General features: G+C 40.4%; 2 protein-coding genes across 6 annotated transcripts; one reads left to right on the top strand and one right to left on the bottom strand.

The window, feature by feature from the left end:
- Nucleotides 1-849: 849 nt before the first annotated feature.
- LOC105932877 (GDP-L-fucose synthase) lies at nucleotides 850-6,788 on the top strand. 5 transcript variants are annotated; one of them, XM_036141031.1, is made up of 11 exons: nucleotides 850-1,038; nucleotides 1,559-1,606; nucleotides 2,054-2,208; nucleotides 2,317-2,431; nucleotides 3,437-3,565; nucleotides 3,647-3,720; nucleotides 3,810-3,943; nucleotides 4,069-4,200; nucleotides 4,269-4,348; nucleotides 6,434-6,533; nucleotides 6,617-6,788. In XM_036141031.1, exons 3-11 carry the CDS (start codon nucleotides 2,057-2,059, stop codon nucleotides 6,670-6,672), a joined length of 972 nt encoding a protein of 323 aa, XP_035996924.1. In that variant the 5' UTR covers nucleotides 850-1,038; nucleotides 1,559-1,606; nucleotides 2,054-2,056; the 3' UTR covers nucleotides 6,673-6,788. The 5 variants fall into 5 exon arrangements, with proteins under 5 accessions (XP_035996924.1, XP_021176996.2, XP_035996923.1 ...); XM_021321321.2 differs by having other exon boundaries at nucleotides 850-1,080; XM_036141030.1 differs by having other exon boundaries at nucleotides 850-1,080; nucleotides 1,559-1,609; nucleotides 2,057-2,208.
- Nucleotides 6,789-7,608: 820 nt separating this feature from the next.
- Nucleotides 7,609-14,855, bottom strand: bmb (brambleberry). Its single transcript, XM_036141028.1, has 13 exons — nucleotides 14,724-14,855; nucleotides 12,562-12,815; nucleotides 11,566-11,694; nucleotides 11,296-11,481; nucleotides 10,980-11,202; nucleotides 10,648-10,764; nucleotides 10,366-10,545; nucleotides 9,988-10,194; nucleotides 9,773-9,911; nucleotides 9,569-9,630; nucleotides 9,361-9,488; nucleotides 9,166-9,275; nucleotides 7,609-8,417 (listed from the first exon to the last, which is right to left on the bottom strand). The coding sequence occupies exons 2-13, from the start codon at nucleotides 12,811-12,813 to the stop codon at nucleotides 8,288-8,290; spliced, it is 1,863 nt and encodes a 620-aa protein (XP_035996921.1). The 5' UTR covers nucleotides 12,814-12,815; nucleotides 14,724-14,855; the 3' UTR covers nucleotides 7,609-8,287.
- Between the last annotated feature and the right edge of the window lie 24 nt (nucleotides 14,856-14,879).

The raw sequence follows: 14,879 nt of genomic DNA, 5'->3' as shown, positions 1-14,879 counted from the left end.
GGTGCAGTGCTTATAAAATGTAGTGAAAACTACAGGAATAACTGAATGCAGTCCTTTTGTGTCTCCTTAATCCAATGGCACACAAATAACTAAGCACATATGAACCTTTTGCTTTTGAAAGCATAAAATGTGTAGACTGTTAGTTTATATTTAGAATTAATGAATTAGACCATAAATGGCTTTATTGACATTGGTGGCAAACTACAAGAAATTTTGAGTGCACAACACATACATGCATTCAATAATTAATAAACTAAATGAAATTACAAAAATGCAATCAAAATAAATATGACAAAGTATACAATATACACTTGTTTGAGTTGCGTTTTCTGCAACTGTTCCTGAATCTGCAGGTGTGAGCTGCAGCGATATGTACTTGGCAGGTGTGGGTTTCACTGACGTGTACCTCCTGCCTGATGGGAGGAGCTCAAACTGTCGGGGTGTGTACGCTCCTGTTTCAGTAGTTCACGAGAATTAGCAAGTTCCTCTGTTTGTTTTATGATTCAATAATATGATTTCCCATATGTAAAGATGTTACAAACCTCAACAGGTAAATTGTTTACTGCAGCTAACAAAAACGTTTTATACTCCAGACGACCAAATATTGGATGTTGATATTCCTACTCAACTCAAAACATTTCGACCTCTGATTACAAATAGAGAGCAGCACAACCTGCAGACTAAACATTATATTTGAAAGACAACTTTTATTTTGAATTTAAGAACCGGAAGCCGACGTTCACGCTCTGAGTTTCTTAGCTTGACGCTGGTTGGTCAACAGCTTGACCAACCAGCGTCAAGCTATGAAACCAAACATCCTGTTGGCTAACGAATGAGAAACTGCTGTTGTCAGTAATACTTTCACTCGGTATCAATGTAAACATTTTTTTTACATTAGGTTAATCTCTACAGCAAAAAGACAGGCATTTCGTTTTTACAACACCTCGATTGTGACATTTTATTTGAAAACAGACTTTTATTTTGAGGCCAGGAACCGGAACCTTACTTTCACATTCAGAGTTCCGGAGATTGATGCAGGTTGGTAACGTATTGCTGGCTAACGAGAGACTACTGTTTTAGGTAATAATTTCCCTCAGTATCAATGTCATTTTACCACACTGGGTTGAAATCGGTAAAAACAAGTCGGACGTTTTCGCTTTTGTTTTACACATGCGTTTTGTCGGCCTTAATTTATAGAGCATTCACTGTAAAGGAATACCGGTGAGCAGTTTTTCTGCTAGCAGGTACAAACTTTGGCAAGATGCGGTCTGACTGGTTTCAACTGTCAGAAAAGTACATGTGGCACACCAAAGACAATATCCTTTAGAGATGTGCGTGATTACTTTAAATTTCCCGAACCCCAGTGACTCGATAAAAGCTATATATGGTTCTGATAAAAAGTTGCTTGTAAAGACATTTACACTACCTGGTATTGCGCATTTTAAAGCTTTGCGTCTACTTAGAATCACTTTGTGTGTCCTTTTTTATTGATTCGGGAGTCGCATGTGTCATATGCCTTTGTTCATTTTTTTTTTTTACTTTTTTTCTTTCTTTCTAGCGTTTCATCTCCGTGATTGCACTGGAGGAGACAAAGTAAGAAAAACACGAGTCAAGCAACGTTACAGAAAATAAAATCATACACATTTCACCGAATGTTTTTGTTTCTGAAAGTGCACTTTCATCTTCCCTTTGCATCTGAAGTAGTATATATTATGAATTTGTTGGTTATTTCAATTTGTAATTAAATAAATGAATGAATTATTTTTTATTTAAATCTGAAAATTATTCAGATTTTGGCATTGATTTTTTTAATTATTTTTGTCCAGTATTTATGATTATGATTTATGATTAGAGGGAGAAAAAAAATGTAACCACTCTGCATGATTTGATAAAATTGACTCTATTAAGTGCCTTGAGATGATGTGTTGTGAATTGGTTGTATGTAAATGAAATAGAATTTTAAATTCATATTTTTTTCTAAAATATCTCAGTTTAGGAAGGGTTATGTTCTGTTGTCTGATATTTATATTATGTTTATGTGGTGGTTTTTGCTTAGATGAACTCTCAGCACACTGGTCCAATGAAGGTGTTGGTCACAGGGGGGTCCGGATTGGTGGGGAGGGCCATACAGCGTGTTATAGAGGATGAAGGAGGAGCTAAAAAAGGAGAGGAGTGGATATTTCTGTCCTCCAAAGATGCAAACCTCATGTGAGAATCATTGCTAATTTTTGTGCAGCTTCACAATCCCCCCCCCCCCCAAAAAAAACCTATAAAACAGGCCGCACACGTTTCATTGTGCTTCTGGTTTCTTATCAGGAACAAAGAGGAGACGCGGGCAGTTTTTGAAAAACATCGGCCCACCCACGTCATTCACCTGGCTGCTATGGTGGGAGGACTTTTCAAGAACATGAAGCATAACCTAGACTTCTGGGTATGAGACGCTTCCTTCCTCTGCTGTTGTTGCTGTTTTTCTGAAATGTTCAGATGTGTTCTGTTGACAGGTCTATTAAAAGGTGCATAGCCATGTTATTTGACATTTTTAAATGTATACGTGAGTAATTCTCTCTGGTTGCATACAACGTTTTTATGAAAGATTATTATGTCCTGATGGCGTATTAGTTATTTTGTTTTACGCTTTGCTTTTGCTCAGTTTGTTAGGAAATAAAGCCCTTCGTCTTTTTTGTATAATAACAGAATAAGTACAACACTGCGCATATGCAACAGGGGATTAAGCAAAGAAGCGGCTAACGGCTATTAGCATCTCCCAGCGAAGAACGGTCCAAGATCCAGTAAAAAAAAAAAAAAAAAAAAAAGCTAAACAAATGTATGATTCCAAGAGGGAAAAAACTTGAATGTCGCTGGGAATACAGTATGACCGTTGGTGTTCACTGAAGAGGATGCTAAACCTGCCGATTGCTCAGATGTGATTGACGTAAATGTTCTGATACGAGGTTCTTAAAGTTGCTGTAGATCAGAGTATTTAATTAATAACGGTTGGTCTTCAGTCACGCCGAGCTGCCGCTTTATTGCGAGGCATTGCAGAGGGCCAGGCTCCGTTCGGCATTATTAACAAGTAATTTATTAATTAAGCAAACTGGCATCATGATAGTTCTGCTATACTGTCACTAGATGGCGCCACGTTTGTTTTTATCTGTTCAACGAGCCCGGGGCTGGATTCAATCTAGCCTCAAAAAGGACTATCAAAAAACTATCAAGATGGAGGTTTAGTGTCTATAACTTTATTTTATCATCATGATCAAACGGTTTTTGGTCCTTTTTTTTTATATAAGCATATAACGTGTCTATATACCTTTAAGGTATTTAAACTGTGCTTGGCCACTTGAAAGAGACAGACATCCCTGCAGAGATATTTTTATCGTAGAATGGTTCCTACCCTCCTGTCAAGGTTGAACTGACAATATTTTTTGTCCTGCAGAGAAACAACGTCTACATCAACGATAACGTGCTGCAGGCGGCGCACGAGGTTGGGACAGTCAAGGTCGTTTCCTGTCTATCCACCTGCATTTTCCCCGATAAAACCACATATCCCATCGACGAGACCATGGTAAAAGTTCCCTCTCATCCACGCCGTTGGAACAAATCAGTGAATTTTGAAACGCTGACCATATATTCTCGTCTGCACTAGATCCACAATGGCCCGCCTCACGAGTCCAACTTTGGCTACGCCTACGCTAAAAGGATGATTGATGTTCAAAACAGGTCTGCTTTAGATGCTGCATTACAAGAAGAAGAAGAAAAAGCACTTTAGATGAAACAGACATAATTATCAGTTTGTGTCCATCTCTCAGGGCTTATTTCCAGCAGCATGGCCACAGCTACACGGCCGTGATTCCCACAAATGTGTTTGGTCCCCACGACAACTTCAGCATCGAGGATGGGCATGTGCTGCCGGGGCTCATTCATAAAGCGTACATCGCTCAAAGTACGTCTGCTTTTTGAGTTTAGTGTGAGGTCAAAGTTGGAAGCAGATACAGTAAATGTAAGCAAGAGATAAGTGTGGCGACTCTGCTGTGAATTTCGTTTTCTGTATTTCTTTTGTTTGGTCAGAGGAGGGGAAGCCCCTGACGGTCTGGGGTTCAGGCTCTCCTAGAAGGCAGTTCATTTACTCTTTGGACTTGGCTCGTCTCTTTCTCTGGGTTCTGAGGGAATATCCGGAGGTCGACCCGATCATTCTCTCTGGTGAGTCCTCTTTGCACAGCATGAATTTTATTTGTTAACGGAAATTTAATGACGTCATTTGGTTACAGTCGGGGAAGAAGACGAGGTCTCCATTAAAGAAGCCGCCGATGCAGTTGTTGAATCTTTGGGCTTTAAAGGAGAAGTAGTGGTATCCTTTGATTCATTCAAGTTCTCGGCTTCTGGAAATTTACCCTAGATAAATTGATACTTTATGTAAAAAGACGATTCAATTTAAAACTTTTACCTTTTAATGTCATGCAATGTACATTTAACTGAAAAAGGACTTCTAAATAGATGAGAAAAGATGCTATTACTTGAAGTTCTTAAGTTTCTAAATCTTAAAATGTCTTGTTAAAGCAGAAAAGTTAAATCTCTTTAGCTTTCCAGCAGACACCTGGGGTCCGTTCTTCGTACGTCGCTAACTCAGTTAGCAGGATTTTATTGTTGACGATTTGGCATGATCTTGGATCGTTTGGTTCTTCGAAAGACATCCTGCACTTGTTGTCATAGCAACATGTGCGCCATTTCATGTAAACAATATTAGATCACGGCTGTATAAGCAGAGGAGAAAGGGTAATCTGCCGTAGCCATGTCCATTTTTACGACAGCAACCTGTTGCGGAAGGTGCAAGAATAATTTGCAGAGTTTTTCGAATTAATTGCGTATTGCGCAATAGACAGGATCCTTTAGCGCAGCGCGACAGTGTAATTGTAGAGAGATTTTTATTGGTGGCTGTTATAAACAGACAAACACATCATTTAACAGTGGCTTTTAAAGAGGAAAAAGTGATGTTGGAGCCATAAATCTAAAATATTTAAGTTATTTGTATGATAGTTTGCTTTTTATTTTTATCATATTCAGTAAGAAGAGTTGTTCAGGCCATTTTATTGTGAAGTTTAGTTTACTTTGAAAGGCTTGCTTCCTGTCGAGCAGTATATTGTATTAGAAAAAACTATGGATGGATTATCTAGCCACGGAGCAATACAGTTTTACCGTGTAAACAGTGGATGACTTGGAAAAGGAAGATTTTCATTTTTTATGGATAAAGATTTTTTTTTGTTAAAATTCCCAGTTTGCACGTGTCCTTTACTTCCAGTGTCTAAGGAATGACACTGAAATTTGGATCTCTTGACATAACCTTTTTAAAATAAAGTATAATAATTAAAGGCTACCATTTTGTAGAATATTCTTGTACTTCACTTTTACTTGTCCCCATGTTCTAGTGGGTCCCGTGGAGGCTCTGATATAAAAGAACAAAGTAAATATCAAATTATTAAAATGCAAAAATTCATACTGTAGAAAGTGATAGAAACATCTACCATGGACAGTATTTATGCATTAATTTGTCTGCTGCTTTTTGCCGGCCCTCTCTCCTGTCTTTAACAGATTTTGATTTAATTAATGACTCAAATTCGGCATAACCTTCCAAGCTCTTGTTCTGCTTGGGAGAAAAATTGTGGGCGTTCTTTGGCCATGCTGAACAGCCAATAGCAGCGCTGCTGATCAATGTTTCTACTATCGATACATTTCCCCTTTTAAACAAACGCATGAACGCGCAGTTGTCTCAGATAACTCAATCCAGTGATACTAATCATAAACAACAGGTGTGTTGGAAGAACCCAATTAGCCGGATCATGATTAGCCGGATGAAATCATCTTGGATGTCTCATTTGATCTCGGATGTTTTAAGCAACGTACGAAGAACGGACCCCTGGAGGTGAAAAGTATTTTACGTTTTTATTTTTATGCACTTACAAAAAGACAGTTTTGTCTATGAAAAATTAACATCATGGGGTTTCCACCACCCTGTTTTTATTGAAGTGAAACGTGGTGGTGTTAGTTTGGTAGTGAGCAATGTTATTTTCAGCCTTGGATTCATCAGATTAAAACATCCTTGGGGAGATGTTAGCTCAGCCTGGACCTATTTGTCACATTTAGGAAAGCTATAATTTACAAAGTTTACTCAAAACAGATGAGGACGCAGGAGATCATCACTTGCAGAGAAGCAGTGCTGACTGGGAAATCAACTTTAACTTCAGAGAAATGTTTTTACAGTCACTGTTGTCCCATATCTTCTCATCCACATTCAGACCAAGTTTGATTTGTCTGATGCTGATGGATACTACCGACATGGCAAATATCTTATTTCATTATCAGCGGGTTGGATGTTGATTTTTAGGATCCTGTTTAGCCATTTTGACTTCACTGAGTAACTTTAACTTATGGCATCCAGTATGACACCAGCAAAGCTGACGGCCAGTTCAAGAAGACAGCCAGTAATGCAAAGTTACGTCGCTACCTGCCGGACTTCAAATTCACACCCTTCAAGCAAGGTGAGAGCACGAGCTTGTGGCGTGCATTTACACAAGTACGGGTTTCTGTGCGCTGACAGATGTTTTCTCGCGTTCATTTACAGCTTTAAAAGAAACGTGCGACTGGTTTGTCGCCAATTACGACGCTGCACGCAAGTGAAGCGGTCGGCGAGCCGGTTGGCACCACATCCGTCTTTCCATTGACCGTTTCTCTAAGAAGCCGGTTGGGTCGGCAGTGCAGGAAATCGGGTCATGTGCAGGAAGTAGTGAGTCAATAATGATAATCACTGACAAACTGTAGATAAATACTCCCGGACCAGACTGTACCACGGTGTAATCTGTGCTGTAAATCTTCATTTCCTTCTGTTGTATCATTTGAACGGTTTTCTTAAGGGGCATTCATCATTTTCATATCTCCTTTTCAAAATGTCTTTGAGCTTGTATTTTACAGAAGTTATAATCCTTTATAGGTTCTGAAGAAATGCGTACAAAGCATGAAGACAAACGCTAGCTGAAAGTTGTCAAACTGAGGTTACCTAGAAGAAGGAATCCCACTCAGGAAACTAAAAGCACTCCGCTGAACAACTGCTGCTGATTTTTAATTTTTTTTTTTAAGTTACATTCTGGCAGATTTCGTGAAGATATTTTATTTCCTGCTCTGGGTCTGAAAGTGCATCAGTCTTTTCTATTAAGAAGTCACACTGGTTGTGTAAAACAGTGAATGGAAGCAGCTGAAAGTTTCACTTTTCTACTTTTAAAGTGTGTAGCTGTCCAAACAGGTGGCACCCTTACAAATAAAGGGTAGCTGCCAATATGAATACAAGTCAGATCAAAAATACTGATACCATTTTTTCATTTGTCCCAGACAGAGAGAAAATTAGTCACTTCTGCATCCAATTGTGGGTAAATGGTAATTGATTTAATTGAGAGAAAGAAAAAAAATAAAAATAAAACTTGCTAACCCAGGAAGTTGATGCTTATATACAGGCACCTCAGTGGTCTGGCTGCCAACTCCTCTTGAGCCAACAGTGGTGTTTGCCATGTTGTACTCGTCTCCTGGCTTTACATGAAAGGCAAGAATCCCAGTGCTTCATAACTCTTGGGCAAAGAAACAGTTTAGTGCCTCTTCGCCTAGCTTCCATGAAGTTCACCCACTTTTCTTGCCTAGCAGATTCAAGCAAGGTTTCTCAATTTGCTAAGAACAGTTTCACCTGTAGTTCCAGATCAAATGTCAATATAAAGAGTCAGTATCTTTCCATTTTACAGGTGGAGTTCAGAGCCCTTTGTTGGGAAACGGGGTTCAAATGGTTTCTTTTTAGAAAAATAAAAACAGATTTGTTTCAGTTTGACAGTCTTGTTTTTTTTTAATCCTTAAAAATGCAATATGCCCTTTCCATAGAGGTGGTGGGAAACTTGAAAACAGTAAGCTGTTGATGTTACAGGATGAGCATAAGGGTGACTGATGAATAAGTTTAATAAAAAGAACAAACAAGCTGAATGTATGGTTGTTTAGATTTATTAAATGAGCAAACTATTTTAAAACCTGCACAGCCTAAATTGTTTCCTTGATCCATCCAAATCACCATGCATCCACTTACACAACAAAAACCCACAAATTAGACACAAAACTGGTAAAACATTCGTTTGTAAAGGACTCGGAACAAACTCGTTTAAAATTTACATAAATATTTGGTAAAAGTTCCTTCAGAACACTCACTGCTGTAACAACTCATCTTAAAAAAATATAAAATAAAAAAATGTCAAAGTTGAACATTTTAGGCCTGAACATAGGAGCTGTGCCCCCCTTCGTGGACTCGGCAGTACTCCTGTCCTGGAACCGCCTTGTTCTTACAGGCTTTCCCCGTTTTTGTGATTCCATTGCACAGCTGGCGGCCTGACAAGGAGCTGCCACAGAAATCAGAGCAGATTTAGGTTATTGGAAGGTACTCCAGTAAAGTCTGACAAACTGAACCCTAACAGACCCTATGCACATGTGTGAGATTGCATCAATATCAAGCCACATTATGACATGGATTCCTTGACATGTTTTTTCTTCTTCTGTTAAATCAAAAAACAAACAGTGGAGCCAAATAAACATGGGCCTTTAAAGTCCCATACAATTAATCTTTGATATTAATAGTTCAGGTCAAAGTAGTTTTAAGACTGACATGTCAAGAGCAGGAACAGTTTTATATTCATAAGATTTTAGGAATCAGACATTTGTCTTTACGACCTCCAGTGTCTTTTTTTGGATCTGACTAGACTAAAGAAAACCATCTGATTCCGTGCTGCTATCAATCAATAATATCTTATGCCATGAATTACTCCTTGAAATGCATTTCATGGACATAGTATGTGTGTGTGTTTTTTTACTGCAATTTACTGTGATTTTTCAAGCTGTATGCAAACGAAATTTCGTTCTGTACGCACTTTGTGCATACTAAATGACAAATAAAGTTGTCCAAGTAAAGGGGTGGATATTTAAATGGCAGAGCAATGAAAACACTAGCATTTAAAAACAACAACAACCCCTCAAATTATTGAACATGAATATTCTAGCCTGAAGGCTAGAATATTCAAGACTAACATGTTCAAAGTGGGGTTGGGAAAAAAAAAAAAAAAGTATATTTTTTGACAAGTTCAAAACGCTAACCTGTTGGTGATAACTGATGGGGTCGGACTTGCACTCCGCATTTCCCTGCCAAAGTTACGGGAGTCATCTGCTGCATAAAAAGCTCCTCCTGCGATGTCGTCAATTAGAGCCTGAAAAACGATTAAAACGGGCTGGCGAAAGGATTCATGAAGTACCAAGCTTTGTTTACCTTTGACAGGAAACGAATGAGCTCACCCTTGATAGACATCCAGGGGGCGTTGGCCTGGGAGTGGACTGATTGGGCGTTCCAAATGTCGGCAGGAAGTTCTGCTCTGGCACGGGTCGCCTGTGACGTGGAGACACCGCCGATATGCTGAGTTCACCTGTAAACAGGAGAGTCGTTTCAAAACAGTTCGGCTGTCATAGGGATTAGTTTCTGTTGAATGCCAAGTTTCATTTTTACCTGATAAAAAGCTGTCGTTATTCAACAAGCTGTCTTGTTCGAAAATGTCGCCTTTTCCATATCTTAAAAAAAAAAAAAAAAAAAAAGTTACATTAAACATTTTAATTAAACAAAAGGCACTAGTCACCATAATGCACAGGAAATCACAAATTCTGAGAAATTTGGGAGCAACTTGACCCAACGTTTCAGATTAAATAGACAAACCTTTCTGGTGTGGATGAAGGCGGACCCAACATCATGTCCTTCTGAGGCTCCACGATGTTGCATGGGCCCAGCAGCGGTGGTGAACCTGGCTCCTTTCTGCTTGGCACACAAGCCCAAAGACGATTCACAAACCAGTGACCTACAGACCAAAGAACGCGGTCAGAGCTGCGTCTGAAAGCTTAGCATTTGCCTGGTGTCCTGCTCAGAGCTCGTACCCAGGGACAGAGTGAGCAGCAGGACGCTGAGGCTGGTCAGGTCCAGCGCCGGCTGCTGGTTGACCTCGGCCGCCGCGTTCAGAGGAACCACGAGCAGCAGCACGGCTCTGGAGAAGCCCGGACAGCGCAGGAACGTCAGGAGGACGGCGCACAATACGAAGTAGCCCGTGTGTGCGACGCAGGTCCACATGGCCGTTAGACTCAAACCTGCAAGAAGAAGAAACCACAAAAACATTCATGCAGACCCTTTCTATTTTTGTGATTCCCTTTACAATAACTCCTCCGATCCACATTTAACTGTCTTTACTTTAAGACATTGATCATTTTACTGCAAGTGGTGAGTTTGATTTTAATGTTGCAACGACATGCCACGGTCACCTGCCCAGCCAAGGTAGCTCTGGATCATGTGAAGCCTGTCCTCTATGCGATGCTGCATGTTGTCCAGGTAGTGCAGCATGACTCCCAGCGTGTTGTTCATGCGCTCCAGTTTGTTCATCAGATCAGCGTAGTACTGGGAGGTCTGGTCCTGGTACTGCAGAAACTCAGACATGCTGTGGTCTGTTGTGTCACAGCACCAAGGAAATAAAAGAAATTACAAAACAATGCAGCCCAGCCACACATTTAGTGCAATTACAAACGGCTATCAAGTTGATCGGATACCAATTTTCTGGTAAATATCTTGGGCTTGGTGTCTGACATCTGTGAGGTCATCAACAATCGCCTTGTGGTTGTCTTGGACCTCTGCGCTTTGGATTTCCAGATATTCACTCACATTTTCTAACAAAGAAAAAAAAGAAAACCAAACCTGAACAATTCAGTTGAAAATATAATAATGAAAAAAGTTTCCAAGTGATTTTTGAGTATAAGATGCTAAGTGTTGTATTTAACCCCCCATCCTAAGAATAAACACTGCTGAAAAGCCAAACTGCTGATAATGTTGGTTGAATTAAATGTGGAAAAGCTAAATAAACTTAACGCACTGAGCCGCTCACCCATTCTTTTTGTAATGCCCTGAATGAGCCGAGCTACCAGCTCCTGTCCGGAAGCGATGAGGGCCTTCTCCTGACCCAGACGCTGCAGGTTGTCCCTCAGTGAGCTCTCCATCTGCTCCTGACCCTCGTGCAGTTTGCCCTGTTGAGACTGCAGGGCGCTATGGCCCTCCAGCAGCTTGTCCAGAGAGGCTGCCGTCAGCTCCTTCAGCTCCAGCTGTCCCACCTGCTTCAAAAAAACGGCACGAGCAGAAACTCGGAATCCGGTGCCGCAGAGCAAAATGTACAAATGGAAACATAGGGGAAATCAAAAGTTGACCTTCAGGTCTTTCATTGCATCCAGCTGGCTTGTTGCCGTGGAGATGAGAGAGTTGACCGTGAGCTCCGCTCGGCGGCGGAAGAGCTGCTGACGGGCGGCGTAGCAAACCGAGCGTGCTCTGTTGCTCACGATGTGGTAGGCATTCCATGTGTCCGGGTCCATGTCGGCTGTGCATTCTTTAATGGTCTGAAACACCAAATACTGGTTAGAAATATATAATAAAGTAAAAGATTTTTTTCCCCCCTTTCTTAAAATCAGATTACACATTACCATTTCCTCTGTACACGGGAAGGTCCGGCGCCCCTCGATCTCCGCCTGGCAGTTAAACAGTTCCACTCCAAGCTTGGCGAGATTCTCCTCAGTGAGGCTTTCACAGCTGGACCTCAGCCTAGCAACCACCTGCAGACACAGCCAAAGCTTCAATATCTTTATCCCCACACAGTTCGCTCCCATGTTCGTCAAATCTATTGTCCAGACAGCTGGATTTTTATGTGAGCATTGCCAACCAAACACCATGTGAATCCTCTATATTCAGGAGGATTTTAGAAAGTTGGTAACCTGAACCTAGCCAGATGAATTTCATTCCGCTTAGCTCCGCCTAGCTTCACTCACATCCATCTAGGACATCTTCCATAGAGAGTGATTTCTTCAACCAATTTTATTGTCCAGCCAATCAGGACGCAGGGCTGGAGTTTCATAGATGTGACGTAATGGAGAAGCGATCGTGAGACTGTTTTGATTCAGACAACAATGGCGGCTCGCATCGAGGCAGAAAGTGTTAACATTGATGCTGCCATTTCTTCCGTGTTGTCCAATCTACCTAATATTGTTTCATTAAAAGAACATCAGAGAACGGCTCTGAAGGCTTTTGTTGGTGGAAACTATGTTTTCGCCCTTCTCATGACCGGATTTGGTTTTGTTTTTTCCTGCGTCGCTCTCACAGCGTCACGGGTTAGCTTCGGTGTGAGTGGGTGAAATAGCACGTCGATAAAGTAACAGACAAGTGGCTTATCCAATCCTATGCAAGGATTGTTGATAAGTAATCCAATCCTATGCAAGGATTGTTGATAAGGCCCATCCTTCTGAAACGCCATTCCTATGGATCTGTTCCAGATGGATGAGTGGAGCTAGGCGGAGCAAAATTCATTTGGCCAGGGTCAGGTTAGAAAGTTGGTCCCTGACATCCTGATAAAGACCATGGATCAGGTTGGGTTGAAATTTACAAAGGATGCATCTTAGAAAACTATAGAGGAAACTTCAGTTTACCCTGTAGTGGCAGCTGTCTAACGGGCTCAGCTCCAGCTGCTTTGCCTCAGCCAGAAACTTCTGGTCTGCGGTCACCATTTCAAACTGAGCGTCCTTCGCCAGAAGCGCCGGCGCTACCGGCGGTGGAGGAGGAGGAGGATCAGCCGCAGGCTGCGTGATCCTCAGCCACTCAAAGAGTCCGGTGACTGCAGGGCAGGCCAGAATGCAGACGGTCATCAGGAGGAGCCAATGGTGGATCAGGATGTGGCCCATGTCTGGATCAGAACACAGAAAGCAATGCAAACTGCCTTGTTGCTCTTAGATTCAAATGTTTTGGGGATATCAAGGACATCATGTTTTAGTTATTTCACTCAAAGACGTCACATGGCCTAGACACTTTGTTGTATTCATCAAAAAAACAAAAAAAACATAAGGAATTTTAACTGTAATTTTAATTCATTAACATTTATCATTAACATTTAATTCATTAACATTTATTACTATTACTTATTTATCAACATGCTGCTGACAACCTAAACTGACTTCATTAAAAAAAGTTCACTTGCCCTAGGAGGAAAGATAAGTGACTAGACACACATATACCGTAATATACTTGAAGATAAAAAAGTTGATCAGTTTCTCTGGGTCAGCAGCATCGGTGATCATCTCATCCGCAAGATACAGCACATCTCAGAAGCTATTCTGCTTTGCACCCTGTTTTTTTTTCCAGATAATATATAAAATAAAATAAAAATAAATGCATAAAAAAAAAAAGTTTCACAGCCTCTCTGAGATCCTTGGTTTGTAAACGGCGTTTACCTCGATCTTTGGCCGGCTTACGTTTTCATGCACGTTAGTCATCAATCAGCCTTACATAGGTGTGGCGGTAGTGCAGAGTCACATGCCTCTGCAGTTGCACGAATAAGCAGGATAGATTGGAAATTTATACCACTGAGGCCAATAAAGCGCAGAATATTGTGTCTTTAAAGCTTGCCAATTTTCTAAAGCTCTGTAGTGGAGTGTGTGTAAACCTTACGCTGCACTAAAGACCCTAAACGGCAGCTGTTAAAATATAACTTTATCACCCTCACTCTGCAGTACATACTGGTTAAATAAAGTGCTGCTTAGCTTAAAGACTTTGATCTCACTACGATGTGGATCTGGACACAAGCATAGCCCACAGAAAAGAGATTTGTAAAGTAAACTGCTTTACAGAGAAATAGAACCACTGGTGGTATGTCTAACATTTTTACTACAGTTTAATTTTTCCCTATGGTTAAAAATGAAAAGGAACAGTTATTAGGCTATAAGAATACTTTAGATTCAAGTAAAAAAAATCCTTTGGTCTGAAACATTTTATGACGTGCACAAAAAAATGTAGGGTTTATATTTTGATATGTTCCACTTTATTTAAAATAAATAATGAATAAATAAATCCTTAAAATGCTTGTGTACGACACCGCATCTCTGCACAGGTGATGCTTGTTATTTTTACTGGAGCTGTGAGTTTGACGTGAAGGCGGCGGTTCTTATATTGAAATCAAGTCGATTCTGATTATTGACTGTAGGTGGCGACATAAAGGGATCAATCATGATTGACCTGATGCATGACAGATGGAAAACCTTTTACGTTTTAATTTATTTATTTTTAGCGTGTCTAAATAGCTACTGTGTTACTAGAGATAAAATAAAATAAAAACTTAACTCGGTTGCTTATTAGGAGCAGGGAAACGAGGCTTGCCCAGGCATGTCTCCTCACTGCAGAACTAAGCATTCATTATGATGCACATATCATTTTCCAAAGTTTCATTACAAACCCGTATGTGCTAACACACAAAAACAGGCACCTTTTAACCTAAAAAAAAAATACATTCTGCATATTTTCTTGCAAATTTAACGAAATTATAAAATAAAAAATCCCGTGTCATCTAGGGGTTAAGAATGTATAAACACGTTCACTTCACTTAAAAAGGTATTTACAATTTTAAATTGAACCTTATGTTGTAGCATAAAGACTTAATATTCAATATGCCGCATGAACCGTCTAATAGGTTATTGAGGGTAGCAAAAAAAAAATCAAAACAATTCCCATGTCCCCTTGGGGGCTCCTTATTTCTTCTTTATAAAAAGTAAGGAAACATTAAAAAAAAGAACATATGCTTGAAGAATATGCCAATAAATACCTTATTCTGATTTGGAGGAAGATCCTAGACACGCAAAGAAAGCGACCACTCTGGGGCTTCCGCAGGCGATAACAGCTGATTGAGATGAGGCCTAAATTTGCTCCGCGGCCAGCCGACCAATCACATTTGTCGCATTTTTCAGGGACACCGTGCAGG

The sequence above is a fragment of the Fundulus heteroclitus genome, chromosome 9 (assembly GCF_011125445.2).
Source record: "Fundulus heteroclitus isolate FHET01 chromosome 9, MU-UCD_Fhet_4.1, whole genome shotgun sequence".
Lineage (NCBI taxonomy): Eukaryota > Metazoa > Chordata > Actinopteri > Cyprinodontiformes > Fundulidae > Fundulus > Fundulus heteroclitus.
This window is presented reverse-complemented; position numbering and strand designations above follow the sequence as displayed.

Coding starts and splice junctions, on each gene's coding strand:
- bmb (XM_036141028.1), bottom strand. CDS start 12,813: ATGGGCCACATCCTGATCCACCATTGGCTCCTCCTGATGACCGTCTGC. Junction 10,195..10,365: donor GAGCTACCTTGGCTGGGCAG/GTGACCGTGGCA, acceptor TTCTTCTTGCAG/GTTTGAGTCTAACGGCCATG. Junction 9,631..9,772: donor CCTTCATCCACACCAGAAAG/GTTTGTCTATTT, acceptor TTTTTTTTTAAG/ATATGGAAAAGGCGACATTT.
- LOC105932877 (XM_036141031.1), top strand. CDS start 2,057: ATGAACTCTCAGCACACTGGTCCAATGAAGGTGTTGGTCACAGGGGGG. Junction 2,432..3,436: donor AGCATAACCTAGACTTCTGG/GTATGAGACGCT, acceptor TTTGTCCTGCAG/AGAAACAACGTCTACATCAA. Junction 3,566..3,646: donor ATCCCATCGACGAGACCATG/GTAAAAGTTCCC, acceptor CGTCTGCACTAG/ATCCACAATGGCCCGCCTCA.